This window comes from Hyperoodon ampullatus (genome assembly GCF_949752795.1).
Source record: "Hyperoodon ampullatus genome assembly, chromosome: 11".
In the NCBI taxonomy this organism is placed as follows: domain Eukaryota; kingdom Metazoa; phylum Chordata; class Mammalia; order Artiodactyla; family Ziphiidae; genus Hyperoodon; species Hyperoodon ampullatus.
The window spans coordinates 4,742,406-4,757,740 of NC_136924.1; the positions used below are offsets into that span (position 1 = coordinate 4,742,406).

The 15,335-nt window shown below is 40.2% G+C and overlaps 1 protein-coding gene across 3 annotated transcripts in view; it reads left to right on the forward strand.

Annotated features, from left to right (window-relative positions):
• NAV3 (neuron navigator 3) overlaps positions 1-15,335 on the forward strand; it is a gene marked incomplete at both ends in the record, with an annotated part of 371,484 nt that overhangs the window by 176,119 nt on the left and 180,030 nt on the right. For all 3 annotated transcript variants that reach the window (XM_079715629.1, XM_079715630.1, XM_079715631.1), the window contains one exon: positions 14,452-14,567. In XM_079715629.1, coding sequence (XP_079571755.1) covers positions 14,452-14,567 — 116 coding nt within the window. The remainder of the gene's footprint in view (positions 1-14,451; positions 14,568-15,335) is intronic.

Genomic DNA, 15,335 nt, shown 5'->3' on the forward strand with positions numbered 1-15,335 from the left:
CTTGGGGCAGGGGCCCAGTGCGACGCCGACCAATGGCTGAGGGGGACTGCTCTAGGTCGCACCTGTCCCACCTGTATTACAATGGGAGTCTGCAGATCCTTCTAGCTCCAGAGACCCTATCTGACAAAGGAGAATTTCAGATGTCAAAATCATAATCCACGTTTCAAAAATATAAGAAAAAGTTATAAAGTTTAAAATATGTCATAGGGCTTCCCTGGTGGCACAGTGGTTGAGTGTCTGCCTGCCGATGCAGGGGACACTTGTTCGTGCCCCGGTCCGGGAGGATCCCACGTGCCGCGGAGCAGCTGGGCCCGTGAGCCATGGCCGCTGAGCCTGCACGTCTGGAGCCTGTGCTCCGCAGCGGGAGAGGCCCACGTACAGCAAAAAAAAAATAAATAAATAAATAAAATAAAATAAAATAAAATATGTCATACTCAGCACACTTGTCACTCTCCAATGTATTCTGTAAGAACATCAGTCATTTCAAATCACCATGGATGAATTTCACAGGAAAGTATAAATCTAAGCAAAAAGAACATATCCACCAGTTTAGCAAGCTTCTTTCTGTAAGTAGCAGCAAACTGCTTTGGTTGTTTGCAATAACATGTCCAAGTGGGTACAGATTTAGTGATTTTCATTTGACAGGGTAACCTTTGCTATCTGAAAGAGGAAGCAGCACAGTTTAGAGGTTAAAGTGTGAATCAACCGTGTGACTGCCAAATTCTCCAGCCTCTTTGAGTTTCTTTTTGCCCTATTTAAAACGGAGATTATAAAAGTGAGGTAATATAGCCAAGTAGCTAGGATTACAGGCTGAAGAGTCCATTTGCTCTACCATGGTTCAGAAACTGCACCTTGTATTATTGAGACAATGGCCCCAAGAGCCAGGTTGCCTGGGTTGGAATCTTGATGACACCATTTATTAGTCATGTGACTTTGTGTAATGCATTTAAAGACGCTTGAGACTCAATTTTTATAATCTGTAAAATGGAGATGATAATAATAGAAGCTTCCTCATAAGGCTGTTTTGAAGATTAAATGAGTTGATATTTATACAGTGTTCAGAACAGTACCTGCCACACAGTAAATGACCTTCCCCAGACTTCAGTTTCTAATTCTGTAAAATGTGGTAGAAGAATATCTACCTTATTTGGTTGTTTTAAAGATTAAATAAGGCAATCTTGTGTAAGTCTTTAGCACAGAGCCAGATTCAGAATAAATTTCTTATAAATGTCAGTAATTATTTGTTTTATTTTTTATTATTATTTTTTAATATAGAAGAATTCCTGTTTACTTTATTTTTATTTATTTATTTATTTTTTAAGATGTTGGGGGTAGGCATTTATTAATTAATTTATTTATTTTTGCTGTGTTGGGTCTTCGTTTCTGTGTGAGGGCTTCCTCCAGTTGTGGCAAGCGGGGGCCACTCCCCATCGCAGTGCGCGGGCCCCTCACTATCGCGGCCTCTCTTGTTGCGGAGCACAGGCTCCAGACGCGCAGGCTCAGCAGTTGTGGCTCATGGGCCCAGCCGCTCCACGGCATGCGGGATCCTCCCAGCCCAGGGCTCGAACCCGTGTCCCCTGCATTAGCAGGCAGACTCTCAACCACTGCGCCACCAGGGAAGCCCCTATTTGTTTTATTATCAATAATATAAAGTAGTTGAAAATAAATAAAACCATCTAATAAGAAATGTCACATCATAGTCTACATATGAGGAAAAGTTTGATTGGAGTCTTTTATAAATTCAGAATAATTTTATAAATGATAATATAAATGCTCTTAAGGTTGAGTAGTCAATATTCAAGTTTCTTAACTGTCAGTGAAAGCGGTATCGTAGAGTCATGTCATTTGGCTTATGTGACCCCTCATGTCCTTTCCACTCTGACTACTCCAACACCATTTAAGAATTTCTCTCGCAAAATCCCTGACAGACTTTTCTGGAGGTGCTAATCATTTGATACGATAATAGTAATAATTTACTATTTTATAATGGTTTTTGTTGAGTGCTTACTTAGTACAAGTCTGTATTACAAAATTTATGTTCATTTTTTCATTTAAACTGTGTCATAAACCCATGACAAGGGAATGTTACCCCATTTTACAGAGATGAAGAAGCAGCGATTTCAAGGCAGAATAATGATAATCTCTTACAGTCACAGGCCTGGCAGGAGTTTGCCTTTGAATCCATATATGCCTGAGTCTGTAGTGTGCCCTCCTTTGCTTAGCAGTTCTTGCTGTATGTGTAGAAATAAGAGGTATTGTTACTAGGAAAATTCTGGCTGGGAAAATGTCAATAGCAGATTTGCAGAGATCACAATCAGAATTCATTTATATTGGGAAATACTTAATTGCTTTTAAGTAGAATAACTTTAAAATACATATATATGTATGTATATGTATAAATATGCATATGTTTGATATTTAAAGAAAATTAAATAACCTCTATATAATGGGAAGATCCATGGGTGATGGTGATATTTTTCCCCAGTTCTCAGCCCACTTCTAGGTCATGCTGGTTATTAATTATTCCTTCTGGGACATTAATATATGCTTCATAATACTCTTCCTTGCAAATTGAATGTTCAAAGTCCTATAAATACAATGTTGAGTTCTGAAAGTTAATGAATTTCATTTTAGTCCTACTTCCTGCACAGTGCAAAGATATTCTATATTAAGTTTTTATAACTCATTTATCACTACTATGTGATAAAAGTAGTTTTGACTTGGGCATATCTTTATCCATTTAATGAGTGGATATAACTAAAATCAAAGGTGAAAACTTTAAGAAGATTTTAACTCACTATAAGAAGTTCCCAATAAATAGACCTGTGTGAATGGAATAGCCTGCCTTTTTTAAGTGCTGCAGGTGGCTACCGGAGATTGTTAAGAAGCGATACAGTGACCAGTTGCCATAGTTTAAGGGAATTCACCAAATATTTTTTTTCTTTTATGTACTCATCACTCATTCTGCAAATACTATGTAATAAGAATTACAAAGAGTAAAAAAAAAAATTATCTGCTCTCTGGAAGCTCAGTTTTATTGGTGATAATGAAAATAATTTAATCAAGAACTTAAAACATCATCGCTGTCATGGAAGTGTATGCAACAAATAAGGTAGAAGAGTTTTCCTGAATCTTACATGAGGGTGGAGTCAGTGTATGCATTACAGAAGAAGTAAGAGAAGAGATGAGGCTTAAAGGATGGGTTAGAATTTGTCAGGTGGAAGGAGGAATGTTATGGCATCATCCAAATTTAACATTCTACAATTCTACAATCCAAGCATGTTGGAAAAAATAACAGGCAAATTACGAAGTGCTATGCAAAATGCTAGTAACTAAAACTGCTCAAGACTAGAGGTTAGAATTCATGATTACTTGAATGGGAGACTAGGAAGAAAATTTGGAATGAATCCATACTTTGTTCTTCTCTTTCGCTCCCTCCCTCCCAACACGTCTTATTTCCAGCTAGTCCTATTGGCTCTGGCTGCAAAACATACCCTCAGTTGGGCATTTCTATCCATTTCCACCCTGCCTTCCCCTGATCATGGCACCACCAACTTTCACCTAGTTTCCAACGAGTCTTCCAGCATTCACTTTTGGTCCTTTCCAGTAGCATCCTTCACACAGCAGGGGCTCTAACCTTCTAAAAGTATAAATAGTATGTCATTTAAATTCATGAGACCATCTACTGGATTTACATTACACTTGAGAAGTAAAACGTAAGCATCTTACCAAGCCCTACAAGTTCCTACATAATCCGGCCCTCTCTCTAGCCCTTAAACTACGCTCACTGCCTCCCTGCCTTCATTCTGTTTCTTAACAAACTAACCTGTCCTGCTTTGGGGACTTTGTCATAGATGTTCTCTCTGCGTATAAGGACTCTCTTCTGGATCAAAGCAGCCTCCTGGGGCTTCCCTGGTGGCGCAGTGGTTGAGAGTCCGCCTGCTGATGCAGGGGACAGGGTTCGTGCCCCGGTCCGGGAAGATCCCACATGCCGTGGAGCGGCTGGGCCCATGAGCCATGGCCGCTGAGCCTGCGCGTCCGGAGCCTGTGCTCCGCAATGGGAGAGGCCACAACAGTGAGAGGCCCACATACCGCAAAAAAAAAAAGCAGCCTCCTCCTTCTCATCAGAACTCTGCTTACATGCTACTTCTTCACACAAGCTGTTTCCAACCATCTAGTCTGAAGGAAAACACAATGCCTCTTGCCAGAATTATACGCCATTGTCCCCTTGTATTTTATTCATAGAGTTTATCACCATCCACTGGGTTTTTGTTTACTTATTAACAAGTGTGATTTCAGCCACCTCCGACTATAACATAAACTCATTGTAAGACAAGCATCTTGTCTTTTTTTATTTAGTAGCGTAATTGTCCAGGACAGAGCCTACCTACAATAGGAACCAAATAAAAATTGTTGAATGAAACACCATCATCATGGGTTAGACTCATCTGCTATAGAAGAATAGAAACACTACCAAAAATGTACAATGGAATAAGAAAAATTCAGAAGTCTTTTATTCCTATAAATAGTAGGGTTTAGTTGAAATATAAACAGCTTTAAAATGTTTATAGAATGAAACCATATCTTCTCTTCGGGACCTTCATTCACTTATTCTTCTCCTCTTTCGACTACCTACTAAATACATTTACTGTGTAAGGCATCAGGGTTAGAGTGAAACATCACACATCCCATATGTTATTTCCCTTCCATGGTCCACAATGTAGTAAGCAAGAGACTGACTGAAACATAACTACAGAATGAAGCAGGAAATGTAAACCCCCCGAGCAGTGAACCAGATTTGGTATACCGAGACTTCAAAAAATGGAAAATTACCGCTAGTTGTTGGAATCAGAGAAAGTGGCACTTAAGCTGAATTCTGAAAGAGAAGTGGGATTTGGGCATTCGGAGATGAGGGGGACAGGAAAGGAAATGTAAGACTAAAGGAACCAAATAAATAGGGTAAACACAAGATGTGTAAGGTGGTTGGCAAGGAGATCAGCTTTCCTGGAAAATGAAGATTGATTGGAGCCTGATTGTAGTAGAAATTCTTCTTTTTTTTTTTAACATCTTTATTGGAGTACAACTGCTTTACAATGGTGTGTTAGTAGAAATTCTTGAATGTCAAGAACTTGGACTTTGTGTGTGTGTGCAGCACACTCTGGAAAATTACTATGTCTTTATTGTGTAAATGAATTGTTAGTGGGAGAGGTCAGGGTAGGATACACCAGGTTCAGTGGCTGGATGAAGAAGAAATTTACAGACTTTCAGAGTTAGATTTGTTATGACTTGAATTAGGTACCAATTATAGCAAGGAAAGAAAGATAAAGAGGAAGAGCATAGTTAAGAAGAAAAAGCCTACTTTTCCTTGTTCCTCTTCTTTCTTGGTGTCTGCCCTTTATGCTGTATTCTTCAAACTTGCTTTCCTTGCCTGGAGTTCAAAAATTGTTACCTCACCTCCTCTGGGCCTTCAAGATTGCCTCCCCTCTTTTGATGCGCCATTTTCTTCTTCCATTGTTTTTTGTTTTTTTTTTTTTTTTTTTTTTTTGCGGTACACGAGCCTCTCACTGTTGTGGCCTCTCCCGTTGCGGAGCACAGGCTCCGGACACGCAGGCTCAGCGGCCATGGCTCACGGGCCCAGCCGCTCCACGGCATGTGGGATCTTCCCGGACCGGGGCACGAACCCGTGTCCCCTGCATCAGCAGGCGGACTCTCAACCACTGCACCACCAGGGAAGCCCCTTCCATTGTTTTTACTTTCACTACTTCACAGCTATATTTCTTGTGCTTGCAGAGATATGTGAAGTAAAGTTGTGAAGTGATTCCTTAGTCAAGGAGGAAAGAAAGACGTGCACATTTTCTCTAAACCTCAGTATTTTTAACAGCCCCCAATAAATTTCAAAATAGCTATTAACCAGATTCATAACTTGCTAGTTTGAGGTCTACATGCTCTTTGTTATTTTCTGACCATTTGTAGTAAATGTCAAGAAGTCAGTGCATTAGACATAACGCAAACATCTAAAGGCAAAGGGAGAGAATCAGGGTGAAGATAGTTCACAAAAGAAAAAAAAGGAACCCAACCTTTAGATAAGGCAAAACATTGTTAAACAGAGAAGAAAATCATTGTGCTTCTTAAACCCATTAATTAAATATAAGCAGAAACCCTCTGTACACACTTGATTTGTAAAATTAGGTCAAGAAAGTCTGAATTTAGAGATTTCCTTTTGTTACTCCTATGTATAGGTATATATATAATTGGTATAATATGATTTGTCTTATATAACAGCATCAAGAGTTCTCAGGAAAGATTTTTGTTGTAACAGTGTTTGTGAGATTTCGGATTTACCTAGAAAGTGACATGGAAAATTGGCCCTTGAATATATTATATTCTGAAAGGCAAAGAATACAAAACGTTAGTTTTGAAAATGCTTACTCACATGGTTTTAAGTTTGGCTCATTTGTTGAACCAGTAGATTGAGTAGGAGGCTCTGTGAGTCTATGAAGTTTGAAACGTGGAGCATAGAACCGTCTTGCAGATAAAGCTTTTGTAAGCCCTGCAGCTATTATTACAGATTATACTGCAGTTGTGGTTTTATGTGAACTGGGCATAATTGGTTATCAGCACAAACTAAAGCTTACTGAATGCTTGTCTTGCAAAATTGTCTTTTGCTGGGTTGGATATATATATATCTGTGCATTGGGTAGCAGTTTAACGTCCCTCACACAGCAGTATTTTTAAGCTGGAATGCAGAGCCAATGCTGGAAGAGGGTCTGTTGTGTAGAAGACTGCTATGAGTTGGCATTCTCCCCACAGAGAAGCTTGATAAGCTGCCCTTTCTGTATTTAGCTTACGAGGTTCAGCGCCAGATTGCCCAACCAAACCACAACTGTTTCTTTTTTCTGTATTTTATCTTCTCTTGGAAAGGCTGTTAACGTTACAGAAAATTTGCAAGAATCGTACAAAGAACTCCCATATACATTTAACTCAGAGCACCCAGAGACCTCTTTCAAGTTTCACAAGTTGTCCCAGAGGTAGCACTTTTAGCGATTCAGGATGAACGTTGTACCCAGTCGTCATGTCTTCCTAACATCCCTCGAGCTGGAACAGTGCTTTAATCTTTCCTTGACTTCCGTGACATGGATATGTTGAAGGCGAGCATTTTATAGACTGTTTCTTAATGTGGGTTTGTCTGATATTTTCTCGTGATTGCAGATATATATATATAATGTCACAGAAATGATACTGTGTTTTTTCCATTGCCTTCCTATCAGGTATCAACATTACGGGTATTCCCCATTTTGGTGGTGTTGAATTTGATTGCTTGATTGGGATGATGTTTGCCACAGTCGATGTGCTTTCACCCATAGGTTTTAGCATCCACTGAGGTTTCTTGTCTAAATTAATAGTTTACTCCGTGGATGCCATGTGATTTCTCATTCCATTATTCCTTCTGCACTGATGCCTTGCCATTCGACTGTAAGAAAATGATGTCCCTTTCTTACTTTTCTCCCCCTCCCCTGCACCTCCTCCTCCTTCCCCCTCCCCCTCCCCCCTCCCCTCCCCCTCCTCCCCCTCCCCCCTCCCCTCCCCCTCCTCCTTTCCCCCTCCCCCTCCCCCCTCCCCTCCCCTCCTTCTCCTTCCCCCTCCCCTCCCCCTCCCCTCCCCCTCCTTCTCCTTCCCCCTCCCCCTCCCCTCCCCCTCCTCCTTCCCCCTCGCCCTCCCCCTCCTCCTTCCCCCTCCCCCTCCCTCCTTTCCCCTCCCCCTCCCCCTTCCCCCTCCCCCTCCCCCTCTCCCTCCTTCCCCCTCCCCCTCCCCCTCCTTCTCCTTCCCCCTCCCCTCCCCTCCTTCTCCTTCCCCCTCCCCCTCCCCCTCCTTCTCCTCCCCCTCCCCCTCCCCCTTCCCCCTCCCCCTCCCCCTTCCCCCTCCCCCTCCCCTCCCCTCCCTCCTTTCCCCTCCCCCTCCCTCCTTCCCCCTCCCCCTCCCCCTCTCCCTCCATCTCCTTCCCCCTCCCTCCTTCTCCTCCCCCCTCCCCCTCCTCCTTTTCCTTCTCCTGTCCTCTTTCCCTCTCCCTCTCTTTGAATTTTGTGGACTAATGGGTTCCTGTTGTCTTCAGGGGATTATAATCCATCAATATGACTATTTATTTTGATGTTTAGAATGTCCCAGATTTGGCTGCTGGGATCCCCTTCAGGCTGGCTTCTGCCCCATTATTCTTTGAGAACTTTGTTTCTTTTTGGCTCAAGGTAATCTAGGCTCACCTTGTTCTCTCACTGCCTTGGCTTCAGCTTTTATCTAAGGTGCCCTGATTTCTTTTGTGAAGAGTAATATTTAGGAACCAGATCTCACTGCTCCTAGCTTTCCTAAATAGTAAAATATATGTAGATACACACACACACACACACACACACACACACTCATAGAGACACACACATATTTTTTTCAAACCTATTTCCTTTTTTAAAAATTAATTAATTAATTAATTTTTGGCTGCGTTGGGTCATCATTGCTGCGTGCGGGCTTTCTCTAGTTGCGTAGAATGGGGACTACTCTTCATTGCGGTGCACGGGCTTCTCATTGCGGTGGCTTCTCTTGTTGTGGAGCATGGGCTCTAGGCACACGGGCTTTAGTAGTTGCAGCACGCGGGCTCAGTAGCTGTGGTTCGCGGACTCTAGAGTGCAGGCTCAGTAGTTGTAGCACACGGGCTTAGTTGCTCCACAGCATGTGGGATCTTCCCGGACCAGGGCTCGAACCCATCTCCCCTGCATTGGCAGGCAGATTCTTAACCACTGCACCACCAGGGAAGTCCCTACACACATATTTATCTCAATATCAATGAGCTATCTATTAGAGAGAGAGAGAGAGAGATGGGTATATAACTGTAAATTCACAGTGCCTCCAGTTCCAAATCAACACACAGAGTTTATGCTTGCTTTCTCCTTTCCATACTTGCACCTTCCTTTGTCAACTGAGAAACCTGGCTCCCGTTATACTCAATATGTTTTCTTATTTGCTCAGCCCCCCGACCCCCAGCATACAAATCTAACAAATCTCCCATCCACACTGGGCTACTCTTCACTCTGACAGATTCCTGGCCTTGGCCCTGGCTGTCACCTGTCTGCCTTCCCACCAAGAAAGAGAAAGCTGGTTTGGGAAAGATATTTGTTTTTCTTTCTTTTAGGTTGGGTTTATAAAGCAGGAACTATAAGACCATTAGTTAATGCTGCTGACTCAAACCAGTTGTGTTTGTGTTCACATTTGTGTCTAGTATATCCATATCAAGATGAATTCATATGGCTATATTTTTAATATAAACTAATATGCAACACCCCTATTTATGAAATTGGGAATCTGAAGATTGATAGTATCTAGATGTAGTGCTGAATTCCTTTAAATGTCATGTATAATAGCTTCCTTTTCTTAGGAGTAAACATTTAAGGTAGTAAAGAGCAAACTTAAGGTTAGGCCATTGGGTATCGTCACATTCAAATACTGCCTGTTAATAACTTAGTGACTGAGCCATCTGTCAGCTAAGGAGACATCACATACATTAACATGCTCAGTGTCCAGAGACATTTGGATGGAATTAACTTGTAGGGTAGTAGTTAATAAAACAATATTTAGAAGCTTCCAGGTTTAAGTACAGGTTAAGTATCTCCCAACTTGTTACACAGGGCAAATTATTACACCTCTAGAAGCCTCAATTAATCCACAGCACCTAAATTACAGGTGTCTTAGTCTGTTCAGCTGCTCTAACAGGAATACCGTAGACGAGGTGGCTGAAGCAACAAACATTTCTCATAGTCCCGGAGGCTGGGAAGTCCAAGATCGAAGTGCCAGTAGATTTGGTATCTGGTGAGCTCCTGCTTCCCGGTTCATAGACGACCATCTTTTCACTCTGCCCTCACATGGCAGGAGGGGCAAGGGAGCTCTCCAGGGTCTGTTTTGTCATGGCACTAACCCCATGCATGAGGGCTCTATCCTCACGACCTAATCACCTCCCAAAGGCGCCACCTCCTAGCATCATCACATTGGGGGTTAGGTTTCAACACATGAGTTTTGGGAGGAAACAGATATTCAGTCCATAGCAACACAGTTGTTGTGAAGTTTGAGTGATATGCCCTAGATAAAACACTAGGCATAGTACTTGGCATATAGTAAGTGCACATAAACAGGAACTAGCTTTTATGTTAATTATTGGTGAAACCTAGACCTTTAGCTACTAGGACTCTTAGTAACAGACACTAGCACTAGCTTATTAGAACTCTAAATAAATTAAATGGTGCTTTGGCAATGCCCTATCTTACAGTTTCAGTAAGTGCTTATATCATGTTGACCATGTTGTAAATGCACAGTAAGATAGTCTGCACAGGATGATGTCTTCTAAATATTTTGAATCATGTTTTCCTTTTCCCAGTCAATATGAGAGGAATGCAGTATCGGTTTACATGGGAACGGTGAATGATGCCACTGCAATATCTACCTTTTGGTTAGAAAACACTATTGATTCTGAAGTCTTTGTAAATTGTTTTATGAATCAACCCCAAAACCTGTTATTTTACTGGAATGAAGCATGCACAGAAATAGAGGACATGCTTAGAGCCTTCCGAGATTAAACTGAACTTCTTTGATCATTTGCATAAAAGTTAAATCTTTACCAGTTACCTTTGATTGTCCCTCTAGAGACTGGAGTTAAACTCTGATTCCACTTTAACAAATAATGAGGTAGAAATCCTGGAGAAATCGATGTCTTGTAACATATATAGAGCAGGGGATGTGGACCCATTTACATGTGAATACAATCCAAAGATAAATTCTGAGATCTTTTTATAATTATTTGAAGTTTAACTTCACCATGTTCCTTCCTTTGATCAATCTGTTGCCCTATCATTTCTAATGTAGGTAACTCAGATAGGGAACACTGTGAAACATACACCAAAGAACTTGAAAATATGGTATAAATAAGATTTTCTCTTGTGACCTAAACTAAAAAATTAAAGAACAAATCAGCCAGAAATGTTCACTGCCACATTAAAAAAATAAAGTAAAACAAAGGTTTCTAAGACCAAAGTTTGAATACTTTTTTATCAGAGGGTGGGGACTTAGCCAATGGAATTGAGTACTAGGTTTCACACATTGAGAAAGATAGCCGTACACTGAGAAATATTTGTAAGATCTGTATATTTGCAGCAAAGAAAAAAGTCTACTCCCAAAACACATTCTAAATATTCTTTTGCTCCATAGAGATTTTCCTAGAGGGAGATGCTCTGCATCTTTATAACTAACATGGCTACAAGTATTCTGGTTCCTGTAATTGCTCTGGTCTTGTTCTAGTCAAAATCAGTTGGCATTGGGCTTTAGACAGCCATCCCAGTGAACTACTTTACGTGACTCAGCATCTGAGAAACCAGTCTGTGAATTCTGAGCCTATATGACTGTAGGCCAACCCTGGCTCCTAGCCAGTTCATCCAGGCACCATGCCTCTCTGAGGCTTCTTGGCCAGCAGCCAGTAAGCTTTCCCTGGGGTGTCCTATCTTACTACATACTCTCCATTTAAATGGCTTCAGCAAGTAATAACAATCCTTAGAAAACTTCAGAGGAATTTTTTCCCCTCGTTCTTGGACATTAGGCTAAGGAATAAGCCAGGGAGGTACAGTGGCTCACAAGAAAAGAGCCCAAGTGGAAGAATAGATGATAATGAACTTTAGAAGTGAGTGGGGAAGGGCAATAGACAGGGGACATAGGAGACCCTGGGGGCCAGAGAAGAAAAGAAACAGCCCAGAGAGCCGGATATATTCCCCACATTTTAACGTTGGCCAGAATCCCACATGCCTCAGGAGAATGCCTTTCCAGGCCTTTAGTAATAATAACACTTGAGCTCACAATTATTTTGCGAGGAACATATTTTTCTTTGCCTTTTACACATAAGCGAATTGAGGTTCAGAGAGGCTACGTCACTTAGCGAGGTCACATGAGTTAGTAACTGTTTAGCGAGAGAGCTAAGTTTTACAACCAAATGCAAAGCATGCACCATTATACCATGCTTCCTTCTGTATGCTTTACCCACCAATGACACTATTTTATGATCACTACTGATAAGATTTATTCATTCAGTTATCAAATATTTGCAGAGTGCAGCATATCTGCTAGACATGTGGCTAGGCATTGAGGTGCAATGATGAGCTTAAACATCGAGAATGGACTCTAGTTTGGAAGATGAACATTTATCAAATAATTACACAAATGTCATGTTACAAGAGTATGAAGTGCTCAACATAGGTACAGGGAGAAATAAGTATTTGTAACATGGGACTTCACCTGAAAATTTGGGATGGTTCTTTAAGAAAGAGTCACTTGAGCTGAGACTTGAAGGGAGAAATTTAATTGGATGTCGTGGGAAGGAAACTATTCAAGTAGAAAGGACCTGTTGAGGCCAGAAGCTATAGGATGTGGGTAGAAGATTCTTGTGACCACAGGGGAGAGAGATAAGGGGAGTCCAGTGCAAGATGATACTGGAGAGGCAGACAGAGATCAGACCATGCAAAACCTCTTAGGCTCCCTAAAGGTTTCACCCAGGGACACTATGAACAAGGACCAGGTTTGTTGAGAAAATATCACAAGTTCAGTTCTGTACAAGATGGGTTTGAGTTAACTCTGTGATAATCAAAAGGTAATGTCAATTAGACAGTTATGATTCACGTCTGGAATTCAGAGAAAAGTTCTGGGTTAGAGTTTGAATTTGGACTTCATGTGTGGATAGGCAATCACTAATACAATGGGTATGTTTGAGATCGTCTGGAGAGACTGTACAATGCAAACTGGAAGAAGCTTAGGATATTGCTTTGAGGAACCCCCAACTTTTGCCCTTCTTTTTTACTACCGACAACCATGACATTTAATGATTGGGTAAAAGAGAACAAAGAGAAAAAAAGTAGCATCCAGAGAGAATGGGGAACAAACTGGAAAATTTTTATTATAGAAGCCAAGGAAGGAGAGTTTCATGAAGGGAGGAATGGTCTGCTATTCTAAATGCTACCAAGATATCAAGGAAGGTGAAGACTAAAAATGTCTGTTGATTTTCACAACATTGAAATTTTTACTGGCCTTAATGGTATATCCTGTCATTCGAACAGCATGTCCTCTTCTGAATTTTGCTGTGCTCCTTATATGTAGTTTTAAGTTACAATAAGCTAGGAATGTCTGCCAGAAATCACTGGAGGTCAAGGCACAGCTTTGTATGAATTCTTGCATGGCTCTTTCTTTTAATATGTCAATTCCTATATACATACACACATACAGCATATAGTTTTCCATGATTTATTAAAATCCTAATGAGCGTTTCAGAGTTTTTAGATCCATCAGATAAATAGAAAATATTTCTGGCATCAATGATTACACTTTATTTTCTCTCAAACAAAACCAGGATTTAGAATAAAAGTAACATAGTAAGCGAAAATTGATTTAAAGATATACTAAATTTTTCTTTCACGTATAAATATTCCCTTTAGATTTTTTTAAAGTAAGAAATATTTAGTGATCACTTGCCATGGTCCAAACTCAGTACTAGGAATGGGACTCCAAGCAAATGAGATAACTATAAAGAACAAAGTCCAGTGTACAATGGTGTATTGTCTTGTCTCCTTCTTTCTCTTGTAGTTCACACTGTGGACTTTCTAAAGATGTGGTGTTTTTGACCAAATATATGTAGATTTTGAAGCTGCATAAGGAAAGATAGTGCCTCTTAAAACGTTTGCCTGTGCATAAAAGGAAGAAGCAATGCATGAAGATTGGAATATCAAAACGTATGCAGTCCCTCTGTGGAGTGCTTTTTATTTGATTAGACCTACTCTTTACATGTTAATCACACACACAAATACATACCCATGAACATATATACACAACTATAAAACGTATTATAAAAGGGGGTTGTCAGAATGAGAATTTGTTTTTGATTGACTTTAATTTTTCTGAAATCAAGACATCATAGTGACATTTATAGCCCATAGCAAAGTCAATATTTATTTTACTTATACTTTGTATTTTAGGATATATTTTATAGAATGTGCATGGAAAAAATAATTTTAGGGGTGTTTTCAGTGCTCTTATTATTCTCAGAAGAACACGGTTTAGCCAGACTTCCTCTAAGACAGCAAAAAAAAAAGAATCTTTTCTAGTCTTTTGCCCAGAAAAAGTGCAGTCAATTATTGGTAATTACAAGCTTTCAAACTTAGAAGAGTCTAAGAAATCTGGTTTAATACCTCAGTACAACTTGGGTTGTATATGAAAAGTAAGGAAATTCTCCTGTAGATAGACAGCTTTGGAATGCCCCAGACATAAAGAAATGCTCACTTACCTTCACAGAAAACTTTTAATACATTGATTTCTTCTTGTACTAGAGAACTTTGATGAGTCGCTGGTGACAGCAATTGGTATTTCTGTCTTCTTGGTTAATTTCAGAGCACATTCAGAAAATGAAGGTACCTCTTTACCATCTGCCGATTCCTGTACCAGTCCTACTAAGATGGATTTATCATACAGTAAGACAGCTAAGCAGTGCCTAGAGGAGATATCCGGTAAGTGATCTGATTGGTGGGTAGGTCAAACTCAGAATTTTTATGATCTCTCCATAAGTCTTTTTATTAAATCATATTCATGCTATACTGTTTTCCCTTAGGCATAAATGGACTGTGTACATTTCATGCTTCAGAGATGCTTAGATATTTGACTATTCTGCTTAGAATGGTCTCTTTGTTGCTCTGTAATGAATTCTGTAAAGAATGGTAGTGCTCTCAGAGGCTGAGATTTTAAGTCATGGTTGCCCTCAGTCTAGTTGAATACTATCAGAGAAGACCTGAAGAATCTTCTATTGTTAATAAGGCAGTTCTTGAATATATCTAGAGATTTAAAAAAATATAAGATGGCAATGTAAAATTTCCAAGGCCTCCAACCCTGCTCTGTCTACAATTCTGTGTTATTTTGAACATTCCTACATAGTGGCTCCAAATGTGTGTTCTGGGAAAAATCTAATTATGGAAATATTTCATTATATATACATAATGTAAGAAAAATGACGTATACATACTCCAGACCCAATTTGTCAGATTCTCAGCTCTAGTCCACTACTTCTCCTAGGATCTGGATAAGCCTAGGCACATATAGAAGGCCTTTGGTATAATTTATTAGATTTAGGTCCATATGGACCTATATAATATATAATATAGGAACTAAGTAGGCTCTTAACATGATATACTGCTTCTAAGGGGAAAGACAGTTTAAGAACATTTTATGTGTTTCCAAGTATAAGAATGCATGGCAGTAGAGGTATGTCTTTTGGTCCAATA